A 24383-nucleotide genomic window follows, 5' to 3' on the forward strand; every position below is an offset into this window, starting at 1 on the left:
TGGTGTAACTGAGTCAGGTTTGTAGGCCTCCTTGCTCGCTTTTTCAGTTCTGCCCACAAATTTTCTATAGGGTTGAGGTCAGGGCTTTGTGATGGCCACTCCAATACCTTGACTTTGTTGTCCTTAAGCCATTTTGCCACAACTTTGGAAGTATGCTTGGGGACATTGTCCATTTGGAAGACCCATTTGCGACCAAGCTTTAACTTCCTGACTGATATTGCTTCAATATATCCACATAATTTTCCCTCCTCATGATGCCATCTATTTTTTGTTAAGTGCACCAGTCCCTCCTGCAGCAAAACACCCCCACAACATGATGCTGCCACCCCTGTACTTCACGGTTGGGATGGTGTTCTTTGGCTTGCAAACCTCCCCCTTTTTACTCCAAACGTAACGATGGTCATTATGGCCAAACAGTTCTATTTTTGTGTCATCAGACCAGAAGACATTTCTCCAAAAAGTATGATCTTTGTCCCCATGTGCAGTTGCAAACCGTAGTCTGGCTTTTTTATGGTGGTTTTTGAGCAATGGCTTCATCCTTTGCTGAGCGGCCTTTCAGGTTATGTCGATTTAGGACTCGTTTTACTGTGGATATAGACACTTTTGTACCTGTTTCCTCCAGCATTTTCACAAGGTCCTTTGCTGTTATTCTGAGATTGATTTGCACTTTTCGCAACCAAAGTACGTTCATCTCTAGGAGACAGAACGCTTCTCCTTCCTGAGCGGTATGACGGCTGCGTGGTCCCATGGTGTTTATACGTGTGTACTATTGTTTGTACAGGTGAACATGGTACCTTCAGGTTTTTGGAAATTGCTCCCAAGGCTGAACCAGACTTGTGGAGGTCTACATTTTTTTGTGGAGGTCTTGGCTGATTTCTTTTGATTTTCCCATGATGTGAAGCGAAGAGGCACTGAGTGTGAAGGTAAGCCTTGAAATACATCCACAGGTACACCTCCAATTGACTCAAATGATGTTACTTAGGCTATCAGAAGCTTCTAAAGCCATGACATAATTTTCTGGAATTTTCCAAGCTGTTTAAAAGGTACAGTCAACTTAGTGTATGTAAACTTCTGACCTACTGGAATTGTGATACAGTTAATTATACGTGAAACAATCTGTCTGTAAACAATTATGTAAACAAAAATGACAAACCAACTTGCCAAAACTAGTTTGTTAAATCTTCTTATGGCTGGGGGGCAGTATTGAGTAGCTTGGATTAATAAATTGCCAAAAGTAAATGGGCTGCTCCTCAGTCTCAGTTTCTAATATATGCATATTATTAAGCTCAGTTACCTTAGCTTTCTTGGGAACAGGAACAATGGTGGCCCTCTTGAAGCATGTGGGGACAGCAGACTGGGATAAGGATTGATTGAATATGTCTATAAACACACCAGTCAGCTGGTCTGCGCATGCTCTCTGAGGACGCGGCCGGAGATGCCGTCTGGGCCTGCAGCCTTGCGAGGGTTAACACATTTAAATGTTTTACTCACACCGGCTGCAGTGAAGGAGAGTCCGCAGATTTTGGTGGCGGGCCCTGATAGTTTGCTGTCTTGTCCATAGACTGCTTACAGGGTAATGAAAGAAATATGTGATTTTGTTGTTTGGTTGAATTATTCCTTTAATCAGCATTTGAAGGTAGTTGAATTGCAGGTGTTAGACTAAAATGTATCTTCACTTCTGAAGGTGCAGAAAATGTGGAACTGGAGGACACCTGCTGACTTCCGTATGAAACCTTGTGTCAAGTTTCTACGCTACAGATTTCAGTGTACTGACCAGTCGGCAGGGCAGAGAGACAGTGATCAAGCCCACTAGCAAATCTAGTTGTTTGTGTTGGTCTATTTAAACTTAAAGATTACACTGTATGTAAACTTTTTGCGCAATTATATACAAGTTATCCTGTACGTTGTATTTTATTCGTTGCATAAACGAGAAAGACAAGAGGCTACCAAAAACTGATTCAGATGAATACGGATCATCAGTGTTTTAATCCCTGTGAAAATTGTACAAAAGCTCAAACAATATACTCAATCTTTATGAAGGTTTGTTATTTTGGAATTTCAGCAAGTACTGTACTTCCGATTATAGAAAATGTGAGAAATATTCATCTCCACTGTCAGAAACGGTACATTGCTAAATGTATGTTACTTGAAAGTAAACTCTACATTAAAAGTAACATCTATTTTTGACCATTAAACTGTCTCCATATTTTTCATGTTCTGAAGGGGGAGCACTGTTTGTTCTCCAATTGCCTGTTCAACAGATTACTCAATCAATTGCAACTACAATATCACCTTAAATGCAGCAGATAATGTACAACTCATTTATTTTATTTGAAACATACCATATACAAAATATTGTTCTCATGCGTAATTTGGGATTCTCCGGCTGTGACATTGTGCTACGGTAAAATTGGTAAAAGTTCTTAACACAAAATTCCGCACATCAATACACTCCAATAATTCCCCCTTCTCCGTCTCAATGGCCATTAATAAAAAAAAAAAAACTAGTTTGAACAAACTCAATGACCTCCGGGGGCAGTAAAAGTAACATTTCACAAAGTTCCTCACACTTGAACCAAGATTTAATTGTTTTCCTAGAAAAGGATTTGACAAAAAAAAAGAAGAAAGCCTGAAGGAAACAGGCTTCCAAATGAGGACCATACGACTGAGTAGACATTGAGGGAGGATAAACATGTAATCCTGCTTTAAGTTCAACTATTTTCCAAAAAGCAACTCATAATGGGATGTGCTGGCTCGCAAATAATTCACTCGGGGATATTATGTCCGTCTCTTGTCATAGACAGAAAGCATCCTAAAAGCAGTCTTAATTCGAGCCAGTCTTAATTCGATGGATTTGATTTCAAGACATGAATACTTGCTGTGAACAAAAGGGTTATCCACTAAAAGAGGGTTCAAACGCATTCCTGACCCCCCCCCCGTTTTGGTATTTGCCCTAGAACTGCACTGCTGATTCCCTGCACTAGAACAGTGTTCCCCAACTCCAGTACCACCAACAGCACACGTTTGCTCCAGAGAATCTCACCTGATTCAACACAGAGGACTTGATGGTTAGTTGGCAAGTTGAATCAGGTGTGCTGTTGGGGCTCGCATGGTCCAACCCAGGTATTAGATGGATGTACCTAAAACTGGCCAGTGGGTGTATATACACTTTAAAGCTAGAGTCCTTAATCAAAACAAGCCCCCCCCCAGATTCTGTATTGGTAAAATGCTGAGGTATAGGCCTAGAGAAATGTAACCTCTCAACTTCATAGAGCTGAAGATGCAAGGACCCCAATTAGAGATCCCAATTAAATTATTCCCCCCAATTTCGTGGTATCCAATTGGTAATTACAGTCTCATTGCTGTGACTCCCGTACGGACTCGGGAGTCGAAGGTCGAGAGCCATGCATCCCCCGAAACACAACCCAACCATGTTTTGAGGCTATATAGTGTTTGTTTACATTTACACTGAACAACAATATAAACACAATATGTAAAGAGTTGGTCCCATGTTGAATGAGATTACATTTCCCAGAAATGTTCCATATACACAAAAAGCTTATTTTTCTCATTTTCTGCACAAATTGGTTTACATCCCTGTATTTCTCCATTGCCAAGATATTCCATCCACCTGACAGGTGTTGAATATCAAGAAGCTGCTTAAACAGCATGAACATTATACATGTCCAACTTGTGCTGGTGATAAAATGCCACTTTAACATGGGCAGTTTTGTCACAACACAATGCCACAAGTGTATCAAGTTTTAAGGGAGTCTGCAATTGGCATGCTGAATGCAAGAATGTCCACCAGAGCTTTTGCAAGATAATTTAATGTTCATTTCTGTACCATAAGCCACCTCCAAAGTAATTTTAGAGAATTTGGCAGTACATCCAACCGGCCTCACTAAATCAGACCACGTGTAACCAGGCTAGCCCAGGACCTCCACGTCTGGCTTCTTGTCTGAGACCAGTCCCCCAGACAGCCGATGAAACTGAGGAGTATTTCTGTCTAATAAAGCCCTTTTGGGGGAAAAACTTATTCTGGTGGGCCTCTACACGTTCCAAGGCCCATTCATGGCTACACCCCTGCCCAGTCATGTGAAATCCTTAGATTAAGGCCTAATTAATTCCAATTGAGTGGCTCCCTTATATGAACTGTAACCAATAAAATCTTTGAAACGGTTGCATTTATATTTTGGTTCAGTATACATTGTTTACAAACAAAACAATATTTGAATTTGGGGTTCTGATGGGGAACGGCAGTTGAACTAAGCTCATGAGGCATTTCTAAGTTACATTCCTCTAGAATGCTTAGATGTAGCAACTAAAGGATTCTATCATTAAAACATCAATAACTTTAAAGGTGCTGAAATACCAACAGCATTCCATTATGAATTATGCAATGAAAACATGTCAAAGAAAACACTTTCTGCATCTAATGTGAAAAATAAATCAAGATAATGGTGCAGTACAAATATTTAAAAACACTTAAAATTATAAAGGTACTACCATTATATCAATAGGTAAAAGAAAATAACCCCCCCCTCCCCAGAAAAAAATTTAAACAAAAAGATTAAGTGTTTTTTCCCTAGAAACAGTAATGTACTGGATCTATGCACTGTGTTACAACAATTATTCTGAATACTTCCACTTTTATTCATTAAAGGAACTTGGTGATCAATGCTTAACTTGACCTGGTAATGATGAAGCTTTTAGGGAGTTTTATTTTAAGGCCCGCCAATAAGACCACAGATAATTCAACCCTGGAAGTCATTTCCAAGAGCTGAACAAACCATTGCAGTAATTTAAATCGAACTTCTGTTTCGATTAATCTAAAGCAAAATTCTTTCACTAGGAAGTTTAAGACTTGAACTGAATGAAGCTCAATAGCTCAGAATAGTGAAAAACCATCATTTGGAGTCAACCGGGTTGATTTGTCATTATCTGCACATGAACACGACAAAATAAAATTAAACATACTAGTACATCCCTTTTTATAACGTTTCTTCAGGATAATTTGGGCTTATCTGGTGCTGCTATGTCAGAGGTGAGTGAGATGGTAGGTTCCTCTTCAGGGTCCTGGCTGAAATACAAGTCCCCCTCCAGCAGAGTGGGGAGGTCCGCCCCCCCGTTCTCATTGGTCAATGGGTCAGTCAGTAGCATTGGCTGGTTGGTGTACTGGACAAGCTGCTTCCCTGCTTTAATCAACATATGAAAACACATGAGATCATCATTATTTTTTTGCATAGGAAAAGAAGCATAATTAAATAAAATGGCTGAGCATTGTATAATATAAATCAAGGAAAATTGGAAGCACAGTGTAGTTTATTTTATTGACTACTGGAGTTAATGTAATCCCTTGACAGTGATACGCTTGCTGAAGTTAGTGTTGATAATTGGAGTTGATTGAGAGGAGTATGTTTAACTCCATAAGAGTAACCAGAGACAGGGAGAGATATCCATGGGGTGAGTATCCACAGCCCCTTTACACATCTTTGGAGAATACAGCAAGAAGTTTAAGCTGCACATTTTCAGAGTTGATTCAACCGTGTGAATTTTGGCAGTATGTAGTATGTGCGGAGTACGTTGCTTTTTGGGCGACCTGACCAAATTCAGATAGAAATGTGAGTTATACATCAGTCACTCATTTAAAGCAACTCGGAGAAGCGGCAGCTCCATTCTACATGCCCCATTTGCCTGCTTCCCATTCTTAAGTTTCATTTTTCACAGCTGAAGGGTTTTTCCTCGGCTTCAAACATCTGATAACACGATATTTTTGGTTCTCGAAAAAATATTTCACAGTGGTTTAAATTATAATGATTCTCTGCACTGCTTGTTCTGTCACAAACTTAAATTAGGCGAACAGTTGAGAATTTTTAGCAACCAGGAAATGTTGGGAGCAAATTCCCAGCATGCTCTTTTGCAGGTAGATAAAAAAAAAAAAAAAGGTTTGTTTTTGTTCATTGTATACCATAAGGTTAATAATGATCAAAGATATATATACACATTTTTCTAAACTAACCCAATTTTTAAGTGGTTGGAATTATTGCAGCCTTTAGTATACCTGTTCTAGGTAGTCATTTAAAATGACACCTTTCAGTCTGGCAATCACTGACAGCCGCTTGTGGTGGATGTAAAGTTACGATTGTTGGATGTCCTTCTGGCTGGATTCCATAAGGAATTAGATGTCACAGTAATTGGTGGTAACCTGATCATTCATTCATTCAAATAGCAGTGGGAAATATGCTAATTAGGCTTTACTCCCTACAGTGTTAAAAAAGGCAATCTACTAAAGTGGAAATGTACTCCAATTGAGTTGATTATTAAAAACACAGAAAAATCTAAAATGACATGAGTTTATTAAAAACACAAAACTGAAACAAGAGTAGTTTTGACTCTAAAATGGGGGTGGGATCAAATGGTGTTGAATTTGACTCCATGATGGTAGCAGCAGCGGCGGTACTAGCAGCAGCAGTAGAAGTGGCAGCAGCAGTAGAAGTGGCAGCAGCAGTAGAAGTGGCAGCAGCAGTAGAAGTGGCAGCAGCAGTAGAAGTGGCAGCAGCAGTAGAAGTGGCAGTACTAGCAGCAGCAGAAGTGGCAGCGGCGGTACTATCAGCAGCAGCAGAAGTGGCAGCAGCAGTACTAGTAGCAGCAGTAGAAGTGGCGGTACTAGTAGCAGCAGTAGAAGTGGCAGCGGCGGTACTAGCAACAGCAGTAGAAGTGGCGCTACTAGCAGTAGAAGTGGCGCTACTAGTAGCAGCAGTAGAAGTGGCAGCGGCAGTACTATCAGCAGCAGCAGCAGTAGAAGTGGCGGTACTAGCAGTAGCAGTGGCGGTACTAGGAGCAGCAGTAGAAGTGGCGGTACTAGCAGCAGCAGTAGAAGTGGCGGTACTAGCAGCAGCAGTAGAAGTGGCGGTACTAGCAGCAGCAGTAGAACTAGTGGCGCTACTAGCAGCGCAGTAGAAGTGGCGCTACTAGCAGCGGCAGTAGAACTAGCAGTGAAGTGGCGCTACTAGCAGTAGAAGTGGCGCTACTAGCAGCAGCAGTAAGTGGCGGTACTAGCAGCAGCAGTAGTGGCGGTACTAGCAGCAGCAGTAGTGGCGCTACTAGCAGTAAAGTGGCGCTACTAGCAGCGGCAGTAGAAGTGGCGCTACTAGCAGCAGCAGTAGAAGTGGCGCTACTAGCAGCAGCAGTAGAAGTGGCGGTACTAGCAGCAGCAGTAGAAGTGGCGGTACTAGCAGCAGCAGTAGAAGTGGCGCTACTAGCAGTAGAAGTGGCGCTACTAGCAGCGGCAGTAGAAGTGGCGCTACTAGCAGCGGCAGTAGAAGTGGCGCTACTAGCAGCAGCAGTAAAGTGGCGCTACTAGCAGCAGCAGTAAAGTGGCGCTACTAGCAGCAGCAGTAGAAGTGGCGCTACTAGCAGCAGCAGTAGAAGTAGTGCTACTAGCAGCAGCAGTAGTGGCAGTACTATCAGCAGCAGTAGAAGTGGCAGCGGCGGTACTAGCAGTAGCAGTAGAAGTGGCAGCGGCGGTACTAGCAGTAGCAGTAGAAGTGGCAGCGGCGGTACTAGCAGTAGCAGTAGAAGTGGCAGCGGCGGTACCATCAGCAGCAGTAGAAGTGGCAGCGGCAGTATCATCAGCAGCAGTAGAAGTGGCTGCGGCGGTACTATCAGCAGCAGTATAAGTGGCAGCGGCGGTACCATCAGCAGCAGTAGTGGCGGTATTATCAGCAGCAGTAGAAGTGGCAGCGGCGGTACTATCAGCAGCAGTAGAAGTGGCAGCGGCGGTACTATCAGCAGCAGTAGAAGTGGCGGTACCATCAGCAGCAGTAGAAGTGGCAGCGGCGGTACCATCAGCAGCAGTAGAAGTGGCGGTACTAGCAGCAGCAGTAGAAGTGGCAGTACTATCAGCAGCAGTAGAAGTGGCGACACCATCAGCAGCAGTAGAAGTGGCAGCGGCGGTACCATCAGCAGCAGTAGAAGTGGCAGCGGCGGTACCATCAGCAGCAATAGAAGTGGCAGCGGCGGTACTATCAGCAGCAGTAGAAGTGGCGGTACCATCAGCAGCAGTAGAAGTGGCGGTACCATCAGCAGCAGTAGAAGTGGCGGCGGCGGTACCATCAGCAGCAGTAGAAGTGGCAGCGGCGGTACTAGCAGCAGCAGTAGAAGTGGCAGCGGCGGTACTAGCAGCAGCAGTAGAAGTGGCGCTACTAGCAGTAGAAGTGGCGGTACTAGTAGCAGCAGTAGAAGTGGCAGCGGCAGTACTATCAGCAGCAGAAGTGGCAGGGGCGGTACTAGCAGCAGAAGTGGCGGTACTAGCAGCAGCAGTAGAAGTGGCGGTACTAGCAGCAGCAGTAGAAGTGGCGGTACTAGCAACAGCAGTAGAAGTGGCGGTACTAGCAGCAGCAGTAGAAGTGGCGCTACTAGCAGTAGAAGTGGCAGTAGAAGTGGCGCTACTAGCAGCGGCAGTAGAAGTGGCGCTACTAGCAGCGGCAGTAGAAGTGGCGCTACTAGCAGCAGCAGTAGAAGTGGCGCTACTAGCAGTAGAAGTGGCGCTACTAGCAGTAGAAGTATTGCAACTAGCAGTAGAAGTATTGCTACTAGCAGTAGAAGTGGCGCTACTAGCAGCAGCAGTAGAAATGGCGCTACTAGCAGCAGCAGAAGTGGCGGTACTAGCAGCAGCAGTAGAAGTGGCGCTACTAGCAGCAGCAGTAAAGTGGCGCTACTAGCAGCAGCAGTAGAAGTGGCGCTACTAGCAGCAGCAGTAGAAGTAGTGCTACTAGCAGCAGCAGTAGAAGTAGTGCTACTAGCAGCAGCAGTAGAAGTGGCAGTACTATCAGCAGCAGTAGAAGTGGCAGCGGCGGTACTAGCAGTAGCAGTAGAAGTGGCAGCGGCGGTACTAGCAGCAGCAGCAGAAGTGGCAGTGGCGGTACCATCAGCAGCAGTAGAAGTGGCAGCGGCAGTATCATCAGCAGCAGTAGAAGTGGCTGCGGCGGTACTATCAGCAGCAGTATAAGTGGCAGCGGCGGTACCATCAGCAGCAGCAGAAGTGGCAGCGGCGGTACCATCAGCAGCAGCAGAAGTGGCAGCGGCGGTACTATCAGCAGCAGTAGAAGGGGCGCTACTAGCAGCAGCAGTAGAAGTGGCGCTACTAGCAGTAGAAGTGGCGCTACTAGCAGTAGAAGTATTGCTACTAGCAGTAGAAGTGGCGCTACTAGCAGCAGCAGTAGAAATGGCGCTACTAGCAGCAGCAGAAGTGGCGGTACTAGCAGCAGCAGTAGAAGTGGCGCTACTAGCAGCAGCAGTAGAAGTGGCGCTACTAGCAGCAGCAGTAAAGTGGCGCTACTAGCAGCAGCAGTAGAAGTGGCGCTACTAGCAGCAGCAGTAGAAGTAGTGCTACTAGCAGCAGCAGTAGAAGTAGTGCTACTATCAGCAGCAGTAGAAGTGGCAGCGGCGGTACTAGCAGTAGCAGTAGAAGTGGCAGCGGCGGTACTAGCAGCAGCAGCAGAAGTGGCAGCGGCGGTACCATCAGCAGCAGTAGAAGTGGCAGCGGCAGTATCATCAGCAGCAGTAGAAGTGGCTGCGGCGGTACTATCAGCAGCAGTATAAGTGGCAGCGGCGGTACCATCAGCAGCAGCAGAAGTGGCAGCGGCGGTACCATCAGCAGCAGAGAGTGGCAGCGGCGGTACTATCAGCAGCAGTAGTGGCGGTACTATCAGCAGCAGTAGAAGTGGCAGCGGCTGTACTATCAGCAGCAGTAGAAGTGGCAGCGGCGGTACTATCAGCAGCAGTAGAAGTGGCGGTACCATCAGCAGCAGTAGAAGTGGCAGTACCATCAGCAGCAGTAGAAGTGGCGGTACTAGCAGCAGCAGTAGAAGGGGCAGCGGCGGTACTATCAGCAGCAGTAGAAGTGGCGACACCATCAGCAGCAGTAGAAGTGGCAGCGGCGGTACCATCAGCAGCAGTAGAAGTGGCAGCGGCGGTACCATCAGCAGCAGTAGAAGTGGCGGTACCATCAGCAGCAGTAGAAGTGGCGGTACTAGCAGCAGCAGTAGAAGGGGCAGCGGCGGTACTATCAGCAGCAGTAGAAGTGGCGACACCATCAGCAGCAGTAGAAGTGGCAGCGGCGGTACCATCAGCAGCAGTAGAAGTGGCAGTACCATCAGCAGCAGTAGAAGTGGCGGTACTAGCAGCAGCAGTAGAAGGGGCAGCGGCGGTACTATCAGCAGCAGTAGAAGTGGCGACACCATCAGCAGCAGTAGAAGTGGCAGCGGCGGTACCATCAGCAGCAGTAGAAGTGGCAGCGGCGGTACCATCAGCAGCAGTAGAAGTGGCGGTACCATCAGCAGCAGTATAAGTGGCAGCGGCGGTACCATCAGCAGCAGTAGTGGCGGTACTATAAGCAGCAGTAGAAGTGGCAGCGGCGGTACCATCAGCAGCAGTAGAAGTGGCGGCGGCGGTACCATCAGCAGCAGTAGAAGTGGCAGCGGCGGTACTAGCAGCAGCAGTAGAAGTGGCAGTGGCGGTACCATCAGAAGCAGTAGAAGTGGCAGCGGCGGTACTATCAGCAGCAGTAGAAGTGGCAGCGGCGGTACCATCAGCAGCAGTAGAAGTGGCAGCGGCGGTACTATCAGCAGCAGTAGAAGTGGCAGCAGCAGCAGCAGCAGAAGTGGCAGCAGCAGTACTAGTAGCAGCAGCAGAAGTGGCAGCAGCAGTACTAGTAGCAGCAGTAGAAGTGGCGGTACTAGTAGCAGCAGTAGAAGTGGCAGCGGCGGTACTAGCAGCAGCAGTGGCGGTACTAGCAGCAGCAGTAGAAGTGGCGGTACTAGCAGCAGCAATAGAAGTGGCAGCGGCGGTACAAGTGGCGGTACTAGCAGCAGCAGTAGAAATGGCGGAGTAGCAGCAGCAGTAGAAGTGGCGCTACTAGCAGTAGAAGTGGCGCTACTAGCAGCAGCAGTAGAAGTGGCGCTACTAGCAGCAGCAGAAGTGGCGGTACTAGCAGCAGCAGTAGAAGTGGCGCTACTAGCAGCAGCAGTAGAAGTGGCGCTACTAGCAGTAGCAGTAGTAGAAGTGGCGCTACTAGCAGTAGAAGTGGCGCTACTAGCAGTAGAAGTGGCGCTACTAGCAGTAGAAGTGGCGCTACTAGCAGTAGAAGTGGCGCTACTAGCAGCAGCAGTAAAAGTGGCGCTACTAGCAGCAGCAGTAAAAGTGGCGCTACTAGCAGCAGCAGTAGAAGTGGCGCTACTAGCAGCAGCAGTAGAAGTGGCGCTACTAGCAGCAGCAGTAGAAGTGGCGCTACTAGCAGCAGCAGTAGAGGTGGCGCTACTAGCAGCAGCAGTAAAGTGGCGCTACTAGCAGCAGCAGTAGAAGTGGCGGTACTAGTAGCAGCAGTAGAAGTGGCGGTACTAGCAGCAGCAGTAGAAGTGGCGGTACTAGCAGCAGCAGTAGAAGTGGCGGTACTAGCAGCAGCAGTAGAAGTGGCGGTACTAGCAGCAGCAGTAGAAATGGCGGAGTAGCAGCAGCAGTAGAAGTGGCGCTACTAGCAGTAGAAGTGGCGCTACTAGCAGCAGCAGTAGAAGTGGCACTACTAGCAGCAGCAGAAGTGGCGGTACTAGCAGCAGCAGAAGTGGCGCTACTAGCAGCAGCAGTAGTGGCGCTACTAGCAGCAGCAGTAGAAGTGGCGCTACTAGCAGCAGCAGTAGAAGTGGCGCTACTAGCAGCAGCAGTAGGGTGGCGCTACTAGCAGTAGAAGTGGCGCTACAGCAGCAGTGTGGCGCTACTAGCAGCAGCAGTAGTAGAAGTGGCGCTACTAGCAGCAGCAGTAGAAGTGGCGCTACAGCAGCAGAAGTGGCGCTACTAGCAGTAGCAGTAGAAGTGGCATTGCTACAGCAGCAGTAGAAGTGGCGCTACTAGCAGTAGCAGTATTGCTACTAGCAGCAGCAGTAGAAGTATTGCTACCATCAGCAGCAGCAGAAGTGGCGGTACTAGCAGCAGCAGTAGAAGTGGCAGCTACTAGCAGCAGCAGTAGAAGTGGCGCTACTAGCAGCAGCAGTAAGTGGCGCTACTATCAGCAGCAGTAGAAGTGGCAGCCAGTAGCAGCAGTAGAAGTGGCAGCTACCATCAGCAGCAGTAGAAGTGGCAGCGCTACTAGCAGCAGCAGTAGAAGTGGCAGCTACTATCAGCAGCAGCAGCGGCGGTACCATCAGCAGCAGTAGAAGTGGCAGCGTACTATCAGCAGCAGTAGAAGTGGCAGCGGTACTATCAGCAGCAGTAGAAGTGGCAGCGCGGTACCATCAGCAGCAGTACAGCACTATCAGCAGCAGTAGAAGTGGCAGCGTAGTGCTACTCAGCAGCAGCAGCAGCAGCAGCAGTAGAAGTGGCAGCGGCGGTACTATCAGCAGCAGTAGAAGTGGCAGCGGCGGTACTAGCAGTAGCAGTAGAAGTGGCAGCGGCGGTACTAGCAGCAGCAGTAGAAGTGGCAGCGGCGGTACCATCAGCAGCAGCAGAAGTGGCAGCGGTGGTACTAGCAGCAGCAGCAGAAGTGGCAGCGGCGGTACCATCAGCAGCAGCAGACGTGGCAGCGGCGGTACCATCAGCAGCAGCAGAAGTGGCAGCGGTGGTATCATCAGCAGCAGTAGAAGTGGCAGCGGCGGTACTATCAGCAGCAGTAGAAGTGGCAGCGGCGGTACCATCAGCAGCAGTAGAAGTGGCAGCGGCGGTACCATCAGCAGCAGTAGAAGTGGCAGCGGCAGTACTAGCAGCAGCAGTAGAAGTGGCAGCGGCGGTACTATCAGCAGCAGTAGAAGTGGCAGCGGCGGTACTATCAGCAGCAGTAGTGGCGGTACCATCAGCAGCAGTAGAAGTGGCGGCGGCGGTACCATCAGCAGCAGTAGAAGTGGCAGCGGCGGTACCATCAGCAGCAGTAGAAGTGGCAGCGGCAGTACTAGCAGCAGCAGTAGAAGTGGCAGTGGCGGTACCATCAGCAGCAGTAGAAGTGGCAGCGGCAGTACTAGCAGCAGCAGTAGAAGTGGCAGTGGCGGTACCATCAGCAGCAGTAGAAGTGGCAGCGGCGGTACTATCAGCAGCAGTAGAAGTGGCAGCGGCAGTACTAGCAGCAGCAATAGAAGTGGCAGCAGCGGTACTAGCAGCAAAAGGTCACTACCGTAAAACATCACATAAAAATGTAATGGATATTCAGCATGATATACAGTATATTAGGAGTTCTTACCGGTGTAGTTGTCACTTCTCTCAGCCCCTTTAGGTGGATCTGATGAAAGCAAGTCCTGGATCTAGAACAACGGGGGCCACAGTGAGCCTAACTTCTTTCATGAACAAAACAAAAGCAGTAAACAGCTAGAGAGACAATCATCTTACCCTGCCAAGGCAGAGGGTCTATATCCATACCTCTTCCACCCCCTCAGGTCAATCACAACCAAAACCTCCCACCACCTGAACAGGTTCTTCCCTTGTATAGTGGCCCTTACCAACCGGGCCACAGTGATCTTCTCATTCATGGAGTACAGTTTACTATTCATCCACTGACTATGCATCCTGAGTAGCGCAGTGGTCTAAGGCACTGCATCTCAGTGCTAGAGGTGTCACTACAGACCCTGGTTCGATCCCGGGCTGTATCACAACCGGTTGTGATCGGGAGTCCCATAAGGCGGCGCACAATTGGCCCAGGGTTTGGCTGGGGTAACCAATCATTGTAAATAAGAATTTGTTCTCAACTGACTTGTCTAGTTAAATAAAAAGGTCAATAAAAAAATTCAAGCACATTGCTCTTTGCGCTTAGAATTGATCCAATCCAGATTGTACGTACACAATGAACACCAAGCTATCATGCCATTTGCCCTGAACCCGTAAAGTGCTTTATTTACACAGTCAAATTTGAAGAACCTTGCTAATATTGAGTTGCACCCCCCGTTTTTCCCCTCAGAAAAGTTTAAATTTGTCAGGGCATGGACTCCACAAGGCGTCTAAAGCATTCCACAGGGATGCTGGCTCATGTTGACTCCAATGCTTCTCATAGTTGTGTCAAGATGGCTGGAAGTCTTTTGGGTGGTGGACCATTTTTGATACACACAGGAAACTGTTGAGCGTGAAAAACCCAGCAGCATTGCAATTCTAAACACAAATCAGTGTGCCTGGCACCTACTACCATACCCCGTTCAAAGGCACGTAATGTGTCTTGCCCATTCACCCTCTCAATGGCACACATACACAATCCATGTCTCAGTTGTCTCAAGGCTTAAAAATCCATCTTCAACCTGTCTCCTCCCCTTCATCTACACTGATTGAAGTGACATCAATAAGGGATCATAGCTTTCACCTGGTCAGTCTGACATGGAAAGAGCAGGTGGTCATAATGTTTTGTACACTATGTATACATCTGTATGCGCAACTCATAATGCAGCTTATAGTGTTGTCTGTAGATTTTAGCCTGATGTTCATTGTGTACATAAAGTGGATTGTGTAAATTCTGTCTGTATATTCTGTTCATTGTCGCAGCACCATTTCACAGAGTCAAATTCCTGTACATGCAAATGTATTTGTCGAATAAAGGTGATTTTGATTCTAACTTACACTGTCAAGGCTCTCCAGGTCGAATTCAGAGCCAGGGAGGGAAGAACTGAAGAACTGAAAGACAAGTAGTGGTAGAAAACATTATCCCATGGGGTTCAGATGAAGCAGATTAACAAAAACAAGACACCGGAAGAATTAGAAAATAGACATGAAACCATAACTAACTCTTGTTGGTTTCATCTAGTCATTGTGCTCACTCACACCAGGTTGACCACCTAGCATCATCCTTCACAAAGCCACCGTCCCTTTAAAAACACACCTAGAATTGCCCAGCAGCGACAAATCTCTAATCTGACCAGTTAGTGTTCCACATAGGAAACGCCCCAGCATACTGTTGTTGGGACAGAATATAGAAGCCCGATGTCGATCTGGTCCCACAAACAGATCCGGGATCAGGCTAAGGCTGTTGTCTGTAGCTTGTGAGGTGTGGAAACACTTTGTTGCTTTTATGAATTTTGTCTTGCTGCTTTTTGTTCTATGTTGCTCTGTCTGTATGCTACGTCTTGCTTGTCCTATGTTGCTCTGTCTGTATGCTACGTCTTGCTTGTCCTATGTTGCTCTGTCTGTATGCTATGTCTTGCTTGTCCTATGTTGCCATGTCTTGCTTGTTCTATGTTGCTATTGTCTATATTGTAATTGTTTTTAATAACCTGCCCAGGGACTGCGGTTGAAAATTAGCCGGCTGGCTAAAACCGGCACTTTTACTGAAACGTTGATTAATGTGCACTGTCCCTGTAAAAATAAAAATAAACTCAACTCAAACTCAAGAAAAAGGCAAAACTTACTTCAAAGAAGGGTGAGGACTCAAAATTGATGGACTGTGCATTCAGGATAGTCTGGAGGTTTTCCAGGCCATTGTCGATGTTGTCCAAATGGTCACTGAGCTCACTCCTACACCAAAAAGAGAAATCAACATGGTTCATATTCATCATTGAACATCTCCCTGACTAAGCACACGCATTAAAGCAAATTAGCTGCTTAAAACGAATGGTAGTTAAATCAACCAACAACTCGTTTCATTTGAGCTGCAGAAGCCATTGGAAAAGCAATGAGTGGGCCACACAATCACTGAGTTGTGAACCTGATGCCCAGAAAGTGGAATGGTTTGCCTATAGTTCACTGGGCCTGTCACATTAAAACCACTCACAGAATGATTGCCGTTTGACCTAAATGGAGGGTCGCCTATGGGGTTGAGTCGTATGTAGTTAGATTAACATTTGGACAAACCATGCTAAAATCAGCCATTTTTTTCAAGCCCATGTGTGTTCAAAACATTGTTAATAAATCAACAATGACACAAGTTGGTGCCAAATACTGAGAAGCACGATCCACGTGTAGACCCAGGGAAAAGGTTGTTACATCCAGGGATATGGTAAACTATTAGAAATGATACAAGCCTCAATATTGATTCAATATATATTTGCTCAATAGATACACAAATCACTTTGTTTATTTATCTTACTACAGACCACACAGGTTTGACAGTTCGTTTTCTGGGCTTGTTGCTGGTGGCAATGCCAGGTACAGCAGCGTCAATCAAACATTCTGGGAGATGACAACAACAGTGTTTGTGGGCCAACTGAAATGCTAACCCTGGGATAGGTCTGAGGTGTAGAGACGAGGAGGGGCAGGGGAAGAGGCGGGAGACCTCTGACTTCTGTGTAGAACTGAAAAGATAAAAGAACAACAGCTGGAAAGAGGAGAGCAGACTACTACACACAACACCCCATAGGTTGACTAAAGCCCAGGGGTGGGGATTACATAGGCTACGCGGCTTCTCATTGGCTGAAAATTAAAATGTACGGACAGCCTAGGATACATGTACGTACGGACAGCCTAGGATACATGTACGTACGGTCAGCCTAGGATACATGTACGTACGGTCAGCCTAGGATACATGTACGTACGGTCAGCCTAGGATACATGTACGTACGGTCAGCCTAGGATACATGTACGTACGGTCAGCCTAGGATACATGTACGTACGGTCAGCCTAGGATACATGTACGTACGGACAGCCTAGGATACATGTACGTACGGACAGCCTAGGATACATGTACGTACGGACAGCCTAGGATACATGTACGTACGGACAGCCTAGGATACATGTACGTACGGACAGCCTAGGATACATGTACGACGGACAGCCTAGGATACATGTACGTACAGACAGCCTAGGATACATGTACGTACAGACAGCCTAGGATACATGTACGTACAGACAGCCTAGGATACATGTACGTACGGACAGCCTAGGATACATGTACGTACGGACAGCCTAGGATACATGTACGTACGGACAGCCTAGGATACATGTACGTACGGACAGCCTAGGATACATGTACGTACAGACAGCCTAGGATACATGTACGTACAGACAGCCTAGGATACATGTACGTACAGACAGCCTAGGATACATGTATGTACAGACAGTCTAGGATACATGTACGTACAGACAGCCTAGGATACATGTACGTACGGACAGCCTAGGATACATGTACGTACGGACAGCCTAGGATACATGTACGTACGGACAGTCTAGGATACATGTATGTACAGACAGTCTAGGATACATGTATTTTATCCGAGTACGATTCCAATAAAACAAACACTTTCATTTCAGCAGCAACACCGAAACTGTACAAGTCATTGACAGACAACAACCCCCCCCCAAAGAGGTAAAAAGAGAATGAGGATGTTTGAGTGAGAGATGAACAGCATCGCTAATATATCATAAACCCATCTACATAAAGATAGAGTAGATTAAGATATCCAGTATGCATTAGTTTAAACATTGAGCAGTTTATTATGTACCGTTAGTAGCAACAGCCAGGATCCTACAACTAAAAAGCCAAGATGAAATGCAACAAATCAACAGAACTATGACTGAAATGCCAAATAATCCATGTTTGGTTTGAAAGAATTAGCGAAGTCTTTGAAGTGTATACTTAGCAACACTCGGGACAAGCCAGTGGGTTTGTTTATGTAGAGCTTGTTGAACGACGGCGCTTATTAAACTAGCATAAAGTGCTAACAGCTGCCCTATTTATCAGTGGAGGAGCTGCTTTGCGTCGCTAGCACATCCTCCTGATGCAATGTGACGTGATACACACAGAGATGGTGGCGCATGGGGAGAAACCTAGGGCATTAGGCTGGCTGCAGACGTCGACTGGCATGGGACAACAGAATATAAAAGATAAAAGGCTAGTGTGATGCAAGTGGATCGTAAGCGATGGACACACCCCGCGACGACCAACGGTTAAAAGAGCCGGGTGGAGTTCCTATCACTTGCTGTTGCCGCAGTGTGTTGAGCAAAAATAAAAACTTTTTAGGGTAGAGAACTAGGCTCGTTGTGGTAATCTGTTGCTAGGTGTTCGGTAGGAGGGGCTGAGGGACAGACTGGCAGTGGAACCTGGACACGGTGACATAATCTGGGGATTACTCACTTGTCTAGACAGGCAAGGCTGAGACACTTCTGCTCCGTAGGGGTCGTGGGGGCGGGGGCCGCATTAGGCTCGTTGCTCTCCTGCAGGATGGAGTTGATGAAGTTGATGGGGGACAGAGGCGTGTCAACCTGGATCCCTGCCCCCCCGATCACAACCTCAGCAGGACACACCTCCTCCAACATGTGACTGGACGGCTCCTCCTTTATGTGGACCAATGGGCTCGTGCTGAAGACAGGAAGAGAAATTGACATTTTTTTAATTAGTGTATATTTGGTATAGGGTCAGGAGTTCCTGAATTTTAACAGTCACTAACCTTTCCTCCATCCACTCATTGGTGACCTCCACATGGCTGGCCTGAGCCAGGTCAGTGACATCTGAGATAATGGGGCCGTTGTTAAGTGACGACTCCGCCGTGAAGAGACCTGTACTGGTGAATGGGGAGCCCGAGGGCTGGGAGTAGGACACACGTTCACAAGAATACTAAAGCTGCCCTGACATCCTAACAAGATCAGTTATGTAACACAGGCTTAAATAACATTACACCTTAGTGGAGCTCCAGCAACCACACCTCTCGGAATGCATTACCTCTGGCTGGTTAAGAGCCTGAAAAAAAAAGTGACTTACAGTAGCTACATTCTCATGTCTGAGATATGAGTTGTTTATCTTTCCTGGGGAGCGTCACACTTCTTGGTAACTTCACTAGCCTACATCAAAACATGCCTTACAAATCCCTCAAATTGTAAAGTACAGCTGTATCAATAGCATAATTTGGCCTAAATATATTACTGTGAATTCAAATCAGCCTGACCCCCCCCCCCCCCCCTCCTCCAAACTCACAATACAAGAAGAGTGCTTTCTATCTGATATTACTACAGTATTTCAAGAGTGCAGGCCTGTTCCATTTCTACCACCGGAAGGTGCCAATCTAGGCTAGGTTCCAGGAGAAGGTGAACTCACAGAGATAGAGGACGAGGCCTGAAGGTGTTCCAGAGAGTACTGCCTGCTGTACTTGGGCATGGAGTGGGCGGAGCTGCTGTCGTTCAGCATCAGGGGACTGTAGTACCATAGAGAGACCAGACAAGAGTCAGACAAATAAAAAAAATAAACAGACCACTATTTGAGTGAATGAGAGGTTGCTATTCTAAATGACTTGCATTTTTCTCTTCATCCCCAGGACTCTGTTGGACTGCACCAGGGTCACTAGGAACTGGATGAGCTGGGGGAGACATTAGCACAGTAAGCAGTTGAACAGGGTGATATGGACAAAAAAACAATACATTTACTGGATTATCACAATAATGATAAATAGAATGTTAGGTTTATAACATGAATGTGAACTGAGTAGGCTACTTGTGTATATTACTGTAACCATAGTACAACCACCACCTTTGAATATGGTTGTTAAAACCTCTTTAGGCTAGCGGGCAGTATTTTGATGTTTGGATAAAAAACGTGCCCAAAGTAAACTGCCTATTTCTCAGGCCCAGAAGCTAGAATATGCATATAATTGGCAGATTAGGATAGAAAACTCTAAAGTTTACAAAACTGTCAAAATATTGTCTCTGAGTATAACAGAACTGATATGGCAGGCGAAAACCTGAGAAATCCATCCAGGAACTACTCTTTTCCATTGCAAGCCTATCCTCAATTTAAAAGGGATATCAACCAGATTCCTTTCCCTATGGCTTCCACAAGGTGTGAACAGTCTTTAGACAGTTTCAGGCCTTTATTCTGAAAAATGAGCGAGAATGATCACATCGCGTCAGTGGATAGTCAGATGTCCTCAGATTTGTGCATGCGTGCGCACCTGGAGCGAGGCCTTTTCTTTCTCTTCTGTTGAAAAGGCTACCGTCCGGTTGAAATATGATCGATTATTTATTGTAAAAACAACCTGAGGATTGATTATAAAAAACATTTGACATGTTTCTACGAACTTTACGGATAGTATTTGGAATTTTCGTCTGCCCGTCGTGACCGCACAAGCCTGTGGATTACTGAACAAAACTCACCAACCAAATGGAGGTTTTTGGACATAAAGAGAATCTTTATCGAATAAAACAAACATTTATTGTGCAACAGGGAGTCTAGTGAGTGAAAACATACGAAGATCAAAGGTAAGTGATTAATTTTATTGCTTTTCTGACCAATCTACTTTGCTGCTAGCTGTTTGTAATGTTTTGTCTGCTGAGAGCTGTCCTCACATAATCACATGGTTTGCTATCACCGTAAAGCCTTTTTTAAATCTGACACGCCGGCTGGATTAACAACAAGTTAAACTGTGTTTTGGTATATTGCACTTGTGATTTCCTGAACATTAAATATTTTTAATTTTCTATTATTCAAGCTGCAACTTTCCATTATTACATGCCTTTAGAAACACAAGACCGGCTGCTCGCTTTTCAGTCAGACAGCCACCAAGCTGTTCCTTTGTGTCTGACCACAGAATCTGTTTGATTCTCTGTGTTTGAATTAGTTCATCGATGGTGCTAATCTCAAGACGAAGTCGTTTGTCTGTGACAGACTTGGTTGACTTGACAGCATCAACTAGTGAGAGTAGTAAGTTGCCAGTGACAAACTACAGTTGAGAACAGATGTGTCAAAAAGATGGCATAGCCAATTCCATCCGCAAGAACAAGGGTTTTTCCAGCAAGTGTGCTTCGGACAACCCTTCTGTTGACTGCTAACAGATAGGTGAGAAACTTCCTCCATTAACACGAATATATGTCCACCTTGTGTGCCTCCATCTGTAAGGTTCCCTAGGGAAGCATCACTAAAGACAACTAGTTTCAGAGTCATCTTTTCCAACATGCTGAAACTTCAGTCACTTGTTGTGATTTCAGTTTATGAACAACTTTGTTTGCCCCATGGATAGTTTGTACAGTGGCGTGTTGTGTTGGCTGCCAAGTTGCAGTCAATCATTACATGAGATCTACTCTGTCTAGCAACCCATAGAATTTGACCTCAATTGATCAGCTTCAATTCCACAGAGAGGGGAATTCCTTTGTACGGCTCTTGAAGTATCCATGTGGATGGGTTGAAGATTCTTGACATAGCTTTCCTGTTGCATCAGTATAGTTTAGTCAACTGTAATAAACTCTATGCCAACATAAAAACTATGATGATCCTCACAGCCGACCTAGAAAACAGCTTTGAGGTGTGGAATCACAGTTGTGGCAAAGGTCTGTTGCGCCACCCCAGATGAAGTCATCAGCATGACAGGCAAATACTTCAGTCACATTGCAGTCTTGATCAAGCCAATAGAAGACTGCAGGATCCACCTGTGGCATTTTCCCACCTGTACTCAGCCTTGTTGCCTCGACTTTGTTGTACCCGTAGAGTGATTCATCTGCCAGGCCCCACACACACACTTTTTTCGTTTCCACAGTGTTCCTCCGCGCTTAGCTTTAGGCGGAAGTTAATGCGAATTTCCCTTGACAGATCTGTTCCCTGCAAAACTGCAGATTTGATGTCTGTGGAATGAAGTTTCCATTTATTCTGGCAGATCATCGTCGGCAGCAATTGGAGTGATTCTGAGGCGCATGTCAGTGAGTCTTTTGGGAGTCCATTAGCAACCAGAGCATCAAAAAAACCTCTAGCCACTGGACATGTTTTTGGCACAATTCCAGTCAAGGATTCTTTAAGGGTGCAAGCCCATCTTGAGGAGTCACATTTTTGGCCAATGCCTGACTTCCACAAACACTAAATTTTCCCTCCAATTACTCAGCTCATCTAGTTTAGCGGAGTCAAATGACACGTCCTTGGTTTCAAGTATATCATTTTGAATGTCATTCTACTTTTCTCGATTTTCCATTGGTTCAATTCTGAGATGGTCTACAAGTGACAGGTCAGCTGACCCCGTTGTACCAGAAAGTGTAGCTGGTTCAGAGTACTGCAAGCTGTACCAGTTCCGGTGTTTTCCTTTGGATTTTCCTGCTCGTCCAATGACAATACCACTTTCTCTGTCCATGTATTTAACAGTTTGTCCAGTTTTTAGATTGGAAGTTTCCATATCATTGGATGCGAAATCTGATCTGAGAAATCTGAGGTTTGTGTCTGATAATGTGTCGTCATTTTCAGTAGGAGGCGGATTCTCAGCAACAGCAATCGTGAGTGATCCACCAGGACACTGGTGCCTCACAAATATCACCACACCATCTTGGCCAATGACTACTCTGGGTCCTTCCCACTCTTGACAGTCAACTCGTTTGTAGTACACTTTGTTTCCAGTCTCGTACTTTTTATCTGTGGATCGAAGCAGTTGACGCAGAGCCCTGCACTCTGAACACACTGCTTCAGTGAATGCTTTTGTCACTGCATGTAGTTCTGAAAAGGTGCTGTCCCATCCATGCACTCACACTGGTCCCTTCTAGTGGTGGTAGCTTGTCAACCAGTACAGAGGGAAGATTAGGGTTCTGCCCGAACACTAGTTGGTATGAGCTGTAACTATGAACATTGAGTTTATGGCCATCAAAGCCCAATCTAGGACGGTTTTCCAGTCACACCCATTGTCTTGCTTAATTTTCAGCATGATCTCTGTGAGTGTTTGATTGTGTCTCTCCACAAGTCCATTGCTCCATAGACTGTATGCAGCAGTTGTCTTTACTTCCATGTTGAATTTCTCAGCCATTTCTCTTATTTCATTATTATTGAATTCTCCATTGTCACTGTACAATTTCTGGGGTGGGCCATGCACACATATCCAGGAATGAATGAAGTGCTTGAAGATTTCACTGGGTTTCTTTTTATTCACAATACTTCCAGCGCTGAAGCGTGTGAAGTGGTTTATTCACAATGCTCCCAGTGCTGAAGCGTGTGAAGTGGTTTATTCACAATGCTCCCAGTGCTGAAGCGTGTGAAGTGGTTGATTATGTGAAGGTTCCACACACTTGGTCCCAACTCATGTAGATCTACAGCCACTGGTTCATTGTATTTGGAAGCCAGTGGCAAACCAACAGCTGGTCTGGGCTTAGGTTTGCTGTATTTCTGGCATGTCTCAAAACTGTTAACTATTTGCCATAGAATGGAAGTACTCTCATCATCATTATTCCCAAAACTGCTGAGTAACTTCTGAAGTCTGTCAACTGTAGCATGTCCAAAATGTTTGTGAAGTTAACAATACTTTGTTTTTCTTCTGTGGCCATGTGCTCCGTGTCCCTCAGAATCTCCATGTGCTCCGTGTCCCTCAGAATCTCCATGTGCTCCGTGTCCCTCAGAATCTCCATGTGCTCCGTGTCCCTCAGAATCTCCATGTGCTCCGTGTCCCTCAGAATCTCCATGTGCTCAGTGTCCCTCAGAATCTCCATGTGCTCAGTGTCCCTCAGAATCTCCATGTGCTCAGTGTCCCTCAGAATCTCCATGTGCTCAGTGTCCCTCAAATCTCCATGTGCTCAGTGTCCCTCAGAATCTCCATGTGCTCAGTGTCCCTCAGAATCTCCATGTGCTCAGTGTCCCTCAGAATCTCCATGTGCCCAGTGTCCCTCAGAATCTCCATGTGCCCAGTCAGAATCTTATTCTTACACGGACTCCCCCATCTCCAAATATGAAAGCTCTGTTGTGTCAATTATATTTTGTACTTCATATTTAGTTCACTGACATAACTATCAAGACATTTTGCACCACACACTGTGTGTACATACAGTATCAATAACAGCAGATCAGAAGGATTCAACTATAAAGATCTCAGTATCAGAAGCAGATTCATTTGAAAACAGTGTAATGTTCCACTGCGCCATCTGTGTTCACATTTCCTGTTAGTTTAACCTGTTCATTTGTATAAGGACAGTCTTTAACCCAATGGTAAATGCTTTGACAAATACCACATTTTGATCTCCTTCCATACCTGTCCAGTGGATTTGTGTTGGGCAATGGCGTGCTCGTCTGGTTGTCTTGTGAACGTTTTAATGCCTTTTCTCTGCTGCTCAGTGTAATATGCCGTGTCACTCAATTGCATTCCATCAGTTAATGGCGTGACAGAAATCTTCTCACCAAAAATAGTTTTTAGTGCTGACTTGAATGACGCAAGTCAGCACAGTACAAGCAGTCAAAGACAACTGTTTCTCGCTCCCATCCAGACAGGCAGAATATAGCAACTTGAAAGGTAACACGGCATCCGGGAGAACCATGTCGTACTTGCGCATCCTATTGCTCAAGTACAAAATAAATGATGTAGTCCATTCGAAATCAATTATGTAGTCTGTCATTGCAAACACAGAATCCAGTGCCTTGATCAAAGTTCTCATACCGGCATCCTTGTTCAAATCCTCCACCGATATTTCCAGTGCTGTGTGTTTCACTCTTCCCTCAAGTGATAATACCACTGCAAGTGCTTGCTTTCGGTCATCCAGATTCAGACCTG

General features: G+C 46.0%; 1 protein-coding gene across 5 annotated transcripts in view; it reads right to left on the reverse strand.

Annotated features, from left to right (window-relative positions):
* Window positions 1-1951: 1951 nt before the first annotated feature.
* Window positions 1952-24383, reverse strand: part of LOC115128717 (heat shock factor protein 1-like) — a 32742-nt gene continuing 10310 nt past the window's right edge. For 2 of the 5 annotated variants that reach the window (XM_029658821.2, XM_029658824.2), the window contains 9 exons: window positions 19183-19244; window positions 18986-19082; window positions 18342-18478; window positions 18029-18253; window positions 16176-16250; window positions 15369-15474; window positions 14584-14637; window positions 13226-13286; window positions 1952-5198 (listed from right to left, as the gene is read on the reverse strand). In XM_029658821.2, coding sequence (XP_029514681.1) covers window positions 5008-5198; window positions 13226-13286; window positions 14584-14637; window positions 15369-15474; window positions 16176-16250; window positions 18029-18253; window positions 18342-18478; window positions 18986-19082; window positions 19183-19244 — 1008 coding nt within the window. In that variant the 3' untranslated portion in view covers window positions 1952-5007. Of the gene's footprint in view, window positions 5199-6064; window positions 6209-13225; window positions 13287-14583; window positions 14638-15368; window positions 15475-16175; window positions 16251-18028; window positions 18254-18341; window positions 18479-18985; window positions 19083-19182; window positions 19245-24383 lie in introns of all 5 variants that reach the window. The other 3 variants (XR_003863544.2, XM_029658822.2, XM_029658823.2) reach the window with 3 other exon arrangements.

The sequence above is a fragment of the Oncorhynchus nerka genome, linkage group LG4, assembly GCF_034236695.1.
Source record: "Oncorhynchus nerka isolate Pitt River linkage group LG4, Oner_Uvic_2.0, whole genome shotgun sequence".
Classification (NCBI taxonomy): domain Eukaryota; kingdom Metazoa; phylum Chordata; class Actinopteri; order Salmoniformes; family Salmonidae; genus Oncorhynchus; species Oncorhynchus nerka.